The sequence below is a fragment of the Lepidochelys olivacea genome, assembly GCF_965140295.1.
Source record: "Lepidochelys olivacea isolate rLepOli2 genome assembly, chromosome: 5".
In the NCBI taxonomy this organism is placed as follows: Eukaryota; Metazoa; Chordata; order Testudines; family Cheloniidae; genus Lepidochelys; species Lepidochelys olivacea.
In genome coordinates, this window is record NC_140415.1 from 62,080,070 (window position 1) to 62,090,372 (window position 10,303).

The following is a 10,303-nucleotide window of genomic DNA, read 5'->3' on the forward strand; positions in this document are numbered from 1 at the left end:
GTAGGGGTACCTATCCCTCTTAATTGAATACTTCAAGCTAAGCTATGGGCAACTACATTTAACTGGAACATTATGATCCAAAGATGGTCTATTGATATGGTGGCCCAGGGGAATTATGCTTTATGTGTGTCACGATGTAAGGGCATGGAAAATAGTTTTTGTGGGGAAGTTTGTGGGGTGCAAAGACATCACCCAGATCAGCTCTGGTGTGGCAGGCCCCTCCACTTACTCCGGGGTCCCCTGGCCAGTCCCTGAGGGGTCTGGCTGGTATTGGTTATGCAATCACACAGCCTATAAGGTTCTCCCGGCAGGATGGTGTGGTACATGTACCTTAGGGGCTAGAGTACCCGCCGTGACAGTACACCAGACCCTGACCCAGGGAGAGATCCGCAATCTAGTAGGGAGAAATCGACAAAGTATTCCTTTAAACCGTCTTTCACAACGGCCCACAGGCTTTCTCTCCTTTGTGTGCTGGTTTCTGCCATAGCTAGGAGTAAGCAAGCTAGAAAAAGCTATAGTTAACATTTCAGCTGCTTTGGAATTAATGGCAAATGCTACTGCAAATGCCTTATCTACCCTTCAAACTGAAGTAACTCAGTTACCCCAAACTACATTGCAAAACCGCCTAGCACTGGACTATCTCCTCGCAAACCAGGGCGGGGTTTGTGCTCTGGTTAACTCAAGCTGTTGTGTATTTGTAAATCAGCACCACAGGGTGGAAACTGACATCCACATCCTCATGCAGCAAGCAGCCCTCTGCCACCACGTCAGCTTCGACAATACCAGTGCTGGATTCCAGGAGGTCTGGAACTGGCTCACCTCATGGCTACCAGATGTGGGTGCTTAAGGATGGCGTATTTTATATTTAATTCTTTTGGCTGTTATTGCTTTTGTGTTATTTTTTGTGTGCCTACAATGGTGTAGTATGTGCTGTTGGCAACTGCTAACCCTGCATCGCAGTTACTCAGCCTCGATATAGCTTACTGACATACAAAAGAAAAGGGGGGACTGTTAAGGAAAAGTTAGTATATGTGACTCCATTTTGGTTTGGGGCTCACCATTGTCTAAAAGCAAGCACATCATGCACCAGGAGGAGTGTTCCTTAGATACTGCATTCCTGTGAAAACCCTCCCCCTTGTTTCCTGTCTTGACTCCCGGTTTCTGTTCTTTGTCTGTTCCTAATTCCCTGCCTCCTGGCCTTGTGATGCGGGCCTCCCATCCTGATAAGAAAGGTTACTGATGCATTGCTTTAGGTCCATGTTGTGTAGTTGAAGTAATAGTTGAGCATCGGGAATGTATCTAGCAGGGAGAGGTGGTAGATAAGGAAAGAGTTTGTCTATTAGCTAAGGTTTCTGATGCACGAGGGTAACATGCTTTGCTAAAAGGTATATAAGCTTTGTATAACTTGCATTTGGGGTCCCCTTCTGACTAGCAGGGGGGCACCAAGCTCGAATGTAATAAACTTAATATCTTTCAAGTTATTTCCATTTAAAGACCCAACATAGTTTACAAGCAGACTGCACCTCCCCCAGAAAATTACACTTCCTCATGTAGCATTCCTTTCCTATCCAGCTGCACCCATTCTGAACTAGCTGAGCTGCAAGTATCTGCCTGTAGCTGTATGTTGTAATAAGGGCAGCACAGCAGAGAATATTGTTTTCTCAACCCTTGTTAAGAGACTTGTCAGGGTTACCAGAGGGTCATATGCTTGGCAGATGGCTGGGGTCAGTATGCACTGACTCCAGCAGCTACTTTCAAACAGGGTTCCAGGATCCCATTTGGCCCTAAGCATCAACATCCTACACTTCCCCCTATATGGCTTCAGCTTAATACATGGTCAAAGTGGAAAACAGCTAAAGTTCTCTACACTACTAAGGAAGAGTTGAGTTGCTGGATAACTATCCTGAAGGGTGGGGGAGGGGCCGAGAGAGAAATGTGCACAGAAGGGAGACAGCAGGAGTATAATAAGGCTTGAGCAGTACAAAGAATGTTTGTATTGGTAAACGGTAAACACACCTCATTAGTGCAAACATTTTATTCCTTTAGGCAAAGTCCAACCATTTTCTGGGTTTGTTCCCAGGGCTAGACAGGATGAAGGGATATAACATATTGTACCACTATTACCATCACCAAAAGAACAGGTGCCCAATATCCACATCTCTTGTAGATTTAGAAGGAAATCAGATGGCAACAGGAAAGTCACTGTTAAGGCTCCGGTGGCAGGTGATGCAGTCACAAATTCCAGTCATTTTTGGCCTGAAATTAGAAATGATATAAGTAGAGATTACAGGTTATTTTTGGAAGAGGCCAGTTTACCAAAAGAATACATGCCTAGAAGAGCTCTTAGATTTGATTTAAGAAGTCTAGTTACATTAGTGACATAAGTACTGCAGGATACTCCATGGAAGTGTAGCCGTCTTTGACTAAGAGATCTATTGTTCAAATCGTTAAGGAAAAAAACCAGTAGGGATTTTTCAGAATGAAGAGTTCAGGCAGATTGAGGATATGATTGGCTGACATAGTCCAGAGTGCAGCTTGTCAGGAATTTTCATGAACAGCTTGTCAGAAGAGGCTGATTTGTTGAAACCAAAACTTTTCATGGAAATGTATCAGTTTTGACAAGACATGCCTCAGTTCTATGATGAAATTTCTGGTCAAAAGAAAAGAGACCAGAATAACCAATAGCCCATTGGTTATTAGGGAGCTTACTTGGAAAGTGGGAAAACCAGATTCAAGTCCTGCCTAATTCTGAGCAGGGACTTGAATCTGGTTCTCCCACATCCCTGGGCTATTGGCTATTCTGGGATGGTCTCTCCTTCTCCTCCCCCCCCCGCCCCACCTCCCCCCTTTTTTTGTTGGAGATATAAAAATCAAAAGTGTCAAAACTTCAACATTTTTCATTAAGTGGAATACTTGTTTTTTTGGCCAGCCCTAGTTCAGGGCAAGATAATTGCTTTCCTATCAGAGGGCAGAGAGTGTTGTAATGTGGCAAGCACATACGAAATTTCAAGAAAGCAGGAAAGCTAGTTGACCACATACTGGATAATTTCACATATGGAAAGTGCATATTTAGCAGAGGGTTATTTAGAGGCGCTGCATCTAAGTTACCAGTATTTGGGCAGTAAGCAGGGTATTGCATGAACATTAAGTTTACAGTAAAGTAAGGAGTGTTATTTCTATTTATCTGCTGGCCGAGATGCCATCCACTGAGCTCCATGAAGCACTAAAGACAAAGAAAGACTGAGTTTAATGAGTAGTTTAGTTAGTGGGAAGAGAAAACAGATCCAAGTTTAAATATTTGCATTACTTATATTTGCGTAGCAGCACTCCCAGTGACTCAAGTCACTATGCCAATGCTAGTGATGCCAGTACAGTACTGGGATTTCAGTTCTAATAAGGTGGATTCCCAGCGCTCTGTCCCATCCCTTTTAAAAAGTGATAGATAACACACAGCTCATGCTCACGCTCTCCTAGCAACAGTCACCGTGACTACGTTGTGCTGCACCGGCTAGCCTAGTGCTTTCTCCAGTCTGCAACCCTTGGGGGGGTGGTGGTGGTTCTTGTTTCAGCAGCAGCAGATCTGGTGCTTTGTAAATCTAGATATATAGGAAGTTCTGCACTAGGGTGGCTACCTCACATTTTCATAGGTTTGAGATTATGCTGAGTTTCTATAAAACCCATCAATGCTTTACCCACCTTTATCTTCCTACCCCCCAGTCAAGTGTGGCAAGTTAGGAAAGGCCACTTAATACTCCCCCGCTCCCCCAGGATTAGACTAAAATGAAGATCAATCCCTGCCCATACATGTTAGAGCCCCAAGATAAATAGCCATCTCTTAAAGGCCTTTTCATCCATAGGTGATGAAGCACTTTATAGAGGTGGTAAGTGTTGTGTCCATTCTATAGATGGGGAAATGGAGGCACAAAGAGGTGAAGTGACTTGGCTAAGGTCATTCAGCAGATCCCTGGTCCAGCCAGGACTAGAACCCAGGTTTACCAAGTCCCACTCTAGTACCCTGTCCACAGGATCACAAAGCTTTCCACTGACTTAATACTCCCATGTAGTTTTTCTGGTATTATGACAGACATCCTTCCAGCTAACTAAGCAATGCTGCCCGATTCATTTCCACAACCTTCTGCCTCTAGTTTCTGATATGAGACCAATATGAATCCCTTGTAGATTTAATCCATCCCTGGCTATACAATATCCAAAGACCACTGGTGAGCGTGTTGCAGGTCCCCCTCTCTACTCAATCCATGGAGGATACAAGTCTGTTACAGCCCCAGCTAGACAGCCTTGACTATTTAACTTAAGTTGTATCAGCTTGTGCTTATAGCTCTGTAGGTCCCTGGTTCCAATTCCCTCCGCGTATCAATCAAAATGGTGACCGCCACACTTGTATTACTACACAACACTGTCTTTTGGTTCTGTTTGTACAGCCCTAGCACAATGGGATCCTGGCCCATGACTAGGGTTCCAAGGCACTGGGAATACAAGACAGTATCATTTTAAAAAGTAGTGCCATCAGGTAACAAATATGGTAAATTAACAGACTGTGGGAACTTGCAATGGATCTCTTAGAGCACACATGATGATACCATGGCCCCATCTTCTCCATGGTTGTCAGTCAGGCTACATCTCTCTCTACTCCAAAAGGAGCTTCTGCCCTGTGATGTAAAGAGTCTATTAGCTGCAGTAGGTTTCAGCAACCTATATCCTACACAGACCAGCTAGGAAAGGGTAACAGTCAAACACTTGGGCAAGTGTAACATTCTCTCCGGTAGGGTAGTCAACTGGTAGGCAAGCTGTTGCAAGTAGAAAGAAACCATGAGCGGACCTGGGAATCAAACGCTGGTCAACTGCATCACAGCACTCACCATTATGATACTGAGTCAGGCATAAGCATTAAAACAAAACCCCAACCACCACAAGAATGCTTCTGTTTTTAACCTGAGAAACACAATGCTTCACCATTCTGCAGGAATGAATCTTCTTGAAATATATTTGGATATGGGCAAAAGTGGTGACATCATGTATTCACCTGGATCTGAAATAAGAGCTACCAATAACGTATCCTTGTGTGGTTCTGCATCCTCCTTATCCCTGCAAGCAGAGCGGACTTTGTATTATCCTCCACTAACCTTTCACAAAACAACCAGCAGGACATTTGCATTTGTGTTACAGAGTGAAACTGACGGTGTCCTGATTTTGTTTCCCTGGAAAGGTGCAGTAAGCACAGTACCAGTTACAGCTGAGTCAGACGTAGCATTGATCTACCTGATGACATTCAAATTTCTTCTCTGATACAGGAACTGGTTCCTGGTGGTTCGAGTATGTTCCCCCTCACTTACCTTCATGTTACTATAGAGCACCAATTTGCGTTAGCTTTTGAGAGAGTTTTCCTTGCTCTTCTAAAGCAACCAGATCAGAATATCCACCAATGCAGACTTCTCCAATATACACACGGGGGACCTAGACGTGCACACAAATTACATTTGTTAGTCAGTGGCGAGGAAAAACAAGCTGTACAGCAGGATCTCTGAAGACATTAGGGCCCAGATTCACAATGTTACTTACATGTTACAAAGCCTAATCCCTAGATGCTCTGCCACCCAGTGGAATTCACAACCCTGCATTAGGTACCATCAGTTTTATGGCGAGAACAGGAGTACTTGTGGCACCTTAGAGACTAACAAATTTATAGAGCATAAGCTTTTGTGAGCTACAGCTCACTTCATCGGATGAGCTGTAGCTCACAAAAGCTTATGCTCTAATAAATTTGTTAGTCTCTAAGGTGCCACAAGTACTCCTGTTCTTTTTGTGGATACAGACTAACACGGCTGCTACTCTGAAACCTGTCATTATATATGGAGAGAGGTAGGCACAGCAAGTTGAGCAGGGGCCATCTAAATTAGTCAGGAGTGAAATTCAGAGGAAAGGGGTGGAACTGAGGCTATTGGCTATTCTGCTCTGTTATCTTGTGAGAAAGATCTGACCTAGTTAGGCACCTCACTCCAGGAGAGGGTTCACAGCTGAAAATCCATGGCCCCCGCCCCCGGGAGCATCTCCCTCTGGCTGGTCAGTCCAGGCACCTAGGCTGGCTTCTTATCAGAATCCTTTCCTTAGGCACCTAACTCTTCCCATGTATTGTATGGAATGCCTGGGACACGAACTTGGGGTTGTAAATTCCACTGAGCGACAGGAATCCTAGGATGTAGGTGTTGCAACACCTAACTTGCCTTTGTTAATCTAGCCCGAAGCTCTTAACTGGACCTTTGCCAAACCTCAAGAGGTTTGGTTTTAGGACTACAAAAAATAGTCAGGGTTGGGGAGAAGTGTGTCATCATTGACTCTACTTGCCCATCCCTATGAGATATCTGCAGATTGACAACTCAAAGGCAAATCTCTATGCCTGTCCAAGTGATTTTGACACCAAAATCTATTTTGTGTTCAAAACAAAACTACATTTCCTGTGTAAAGCCTGAGTCAAATTATTTTTAACTTACTAGAACAGGCTGGCCTGCTACTATGCAAGTTGTTATCTGGGAGGAAATCTGTTTTCCAATCCTTGTGCAACTTTGTGAAATATAAAACTGAAGGGTCACAAGTGAGACTTGCATAACAATAAGAAAAGGAGTACTTGTGGCACCTTAGAGACTAACCAATTTATTTGAGCATAAGCTTTCGTGAGTACAGCTCACTTCATCGGATGCACTTTATGCATCCGATGAAGTGAGCTGTAGCTTACGAAAGCTTATGCTCAAATAAATTGGTTAGTCTCTAAGGTGCCACAAGTACTCCTTTTCTTTTTGCGAATACAGACTAACACGGCTGCTACTCTGAAACCTTGCATAACAATGTGTGTTCTCTGTGCTGCAAATGAGGAAGTTGCTTCATAAGTAGTTGGGAAAACCTTCCACCAGGGGAATACTAATTGCTTCACAAGTATTATGACTCACAATGAGGGCATTTTGAAGTAGATAATAGTATAGCTACTTTACTGCTACATAAAGTGGGGCAATTCAGAGAACCGCTCTGTCTAAAGCTATATATATATATATAGAAAGAGTGGCAGAGCTGAGTCTAAAGCCCAAGACTTCTAGTCCTATGCTCAAACTACTAGACCATACTTTCACTTTGCTTGTGTTGTGAAAGGTTCTCTTGTGCACAGGTTTTCCATGGTGCTTATCACCATAGTGTCTATGTACATTAAGATTCCATGCCACTCTTACAGTGCAAGTGACAGGGCAAGAACAGTGTGTTCAGAGTGAGTTAATATTAGGCTTATTATGGATTGTGCCGAGCCTGCTGTGAAACTGGGGGAGCGTATCCACCATCTTCCATTTAGGATAGTTATAAGAAGCCGTTAAGCTCATTTATATTACCAGATAGCTGACACAACAGGACCACCACCCCAAACACATGCACTTAGCAAGGTTTGAGTAGGTTTCAGAGTAGAAGCTGAACTGTAAGGGTCAAAGGGTATCCCTGATGAATTGTACAGCAAATGCAGGGGCCAGAGCATTGACTGGATCGGAGCTGTGTTCATCTGGGTGTCTGACAGAAATAGCAGAAAGACCGGAAAAGCTGACAGAAGGCAGCAAGGAAAGCCAGACACAAAACACAGCCACAGAAGCACAGACAGCATGGCCCAGAGAAAAAGCCAACAGAACTTGTTGACCCAGTACTGGCTGAAATAGATTTGGAGCTAGCAATAGATAACCATATCTGGGTGTGTTCAGGGAAACAAAGTCTTTGTAAATAAACAGGGATTGCATTGAACAAATAGCTGATTCCATCATCCATAACCTATCCTAAAGGATGACCCAACACTCTCACAAATCTTGGGAGATAGGCCAGTCCTTGCCTACAGACAGCCCCGCAACCTGAAGCAAATACTCACCAACAACCACATACCACACAACAGAACCACTAACTCAGGAACTTATCCTTGCAACAAAGCCCGTTGCCAACTGCGCCCACATATCTATTCAGGGGACACCATCACAGGGCCTAATAACATCAGCCACACTGTCAGAGGCTCGTTCACCTGCACATCCACCAATGTGATATATGCCATCATGTGCCAGCAATGCCCCTCTGCCATTTACATTGGTCAAACTGGACAGTCTCTACGTAAAAGAATAAATGGACACAAATCAGATGTCAAGAATTATAACATTCATAAACCAGTCGGAGAACACTTCAATCTCTCTGGTCACGCAATCACAGACATAAAGGTCGCTATCTTAAAACAAAAAAAACTTCAAATCCAGACTCCAGCGAGAAACTGCTGAATTGGAATTCATTTGCAAATTGGATACTATTAATTTAGGCTTAAATAGAGACTGGGAGTGGTTAAGTCATTATGCAAGGTAGCCTATTTCCCCTTGTTTTTTCCTACCCCCCCCCCCCCGACGTTCTGGTTAAACTTGGATTTAAACTTGGAGAGCGGTCAGTTTGGATGAGCTATTGCCAGCAGGAGAGTGAGTTTGTGTGTGTGTGTGTGTGTGTCCAGAAAAAAAAAAGGGGGGGGGGTGAGAAAGCCTGGATTTCTGCTGGACATGGCCCACCTTGATTACCATGTACATTGTAGGGAGAGTGGTCACTTTGGATGAGCTATTACCAGCAGGAGAGTGAGTGTGTGTGTGTGGTTTTTGGAGGGAGGTGAGGGGGTGAGAGAACCTGGATTTGTGCAGGAAATGGCCCACCTTGATTATCATGCACATTGTGTAGAGAGTTGTCACTTTGGATGGGCTATCACCAGCAGGAGAGTGAGTTTGTGTGTGGGGGGGGGGGCGGAGGGTGAGAAAACCTGGATTTGTGCTGGAAATGGCCCAACTTGATGATCACTTTAGATAAGCTATTACCAGCAGGACAGTGGGGTGGGAGGAGGTATTGTTTCATGATCTCTGTGTGTATATAATGTCTGCTGCAGTTTCCACGGTATGCATCCGATGAAGTGAGCTGTAGCTCACGAAAGCTCATGCTCAAATAAATTGGTTAGCCTCTAAGGTGCCACAAGTACTCCTTTTCTTTTTGCAAATACAGACTAACACGGCTGTTACTCTGAAACCATCATCCATGTGTCCTCCCAACAGAAACAATCCAAGGGATCACAACTTTTGGCTGTTTGGATCAATCAGGTTAATTGTATCTATGATGCCATAGACATAACAATGAGCACCTTCCAAATACATAGAAAGCCAGTAGGGAAGCTGAAAGGTTTCTATAAAATGTATCACACTTCTTAATTAAACTAGTTACACAATAGCTCTGGAACAGAGCAAGACCCACAGAGACGAGCATAGTGAACCAAAGAGATCTAAAATACTACAGCACACAAGACAGAAATACTGCAGTTACTCTGAACATAGGAAGCCATTTTACAAGAGAACAAACAAAAGACACCACAAAGAACATTAAAAACCAATTAAACAGGCTTGGGAGAAAAAAAGCCTTGGGCTGTATTTTATTTTCCCTTCTATTCCACCTAGCTAGACTGCAAATTCCTCAAGGGAGGGACCTGCCCTCTGCCAGCAGAGCACCTAGCACACTGTTGCACAGTGCAAAGATCAGAAAACTGTGACCACGATTAAGCAACTATCAAATATGAATAATTGAAAAACTTACTGTTCTTGCCCCTGTTGTCTGCTGGAAATAATCCTGAATGCCATCCATATCATCTTGGGTGGTGATGTCAATGAATTCTAGGTGGCCTTTCTTGAAGGAATATTTGTTGAGTAGTTTAATTGCATTACGGCAGTAAGGACAGGTTGGCTTTATAAAAACAGCCACTTTATCAGGTTTGATTTTGCTCTGCACAAACTCCCGAGTCATGTTTACAGTATTGCTTTCAAACACAAGGAGGAGTCAGGCAGCTCTATCCTTCCAGTAGAACAGAAACAGTAATAGCTAAAGCAGTAAGTGACTGTAGTTTTTGTAAGCTGCAAACTGCCTTCCTTATAGGGCCCCCACCCTGTAGGAGGAGTTTTCCTTCACTCAGTCTTGGATGTTAAAGAGATAATGAACCAAGCTTCTGGGCACTATTTTAGCAATTCCATAGTTGCAAACAGATGAATGGTTTTCAAATGTGAAGCAATTTGCCCATCAGCTGTTATTTCAGCATCTCTGAGTTGTGATATGAGAAAATTTATACAAATGGGCTACTCTGCAATGTTTCCTTATTAACTAATGTATGCAAAAAGGGTTAAACCTTAAGCCTTGCCTCTCTCGCCAGACTTGAGTTTGTGTGGTGGCTTGCCTGCTGCTGGTTTCAGCTGTACGGAAGGGTGGATATCTC

General features: G+C 43.7%; 1 protein-coding gene across 1 annotated transcript; it reads right to left on the reverse strand.

The window, feature by feature from the left end:
- Positions 1 to 2,020: 2,020 nt before the first annotated feature.
- GLRX (glutaredoxin) lies at positions 2,021 to 9,955 on the reverse strand. Its single transcript, XM_084629246.1, has 3 exons — positions 9,634 to 9,955; positions 5,352 to 5,472; positions 2,021 to 2,256 (listed from the first exon to the last, which is right to left on the reverse strand). The coding sequence occupies exons 1-2, from the start codon at positions 9,838 to 9,840 to the stop codon at positions 5,362 to 5,364; spliced, it is 318 nt and encodes a 105-aa protein (XP_084485372.1). The 5' UTR covers positions 9,841 to 9,955; the 3' UTR covers positions 2,021 to 2,256; positions 5,352 to 5,361.
- Between the last annotated feature and the right edge of the window lie 348 nt (positions 9,956 to 10,303).

What these genes read in the sequence shown, in the direction of transcription:
- GLRX (XM_084629246.1), bottom strand. Translation starts at nt 9,840, where the DNA reads ATGACTCGGGAGTTTGTGCAGAGCAAAATCAAACCTGATAAAGTGGCT. An exon ending in AGACAACAGGGGCAAGAACA is followed by an intron (nt 5,473 to 9,633) that starts GTAAGTTTTTCA and finishes GTGCACGTCTAG; the next exon opens with GTCCCCCGTGTGTATATTGG.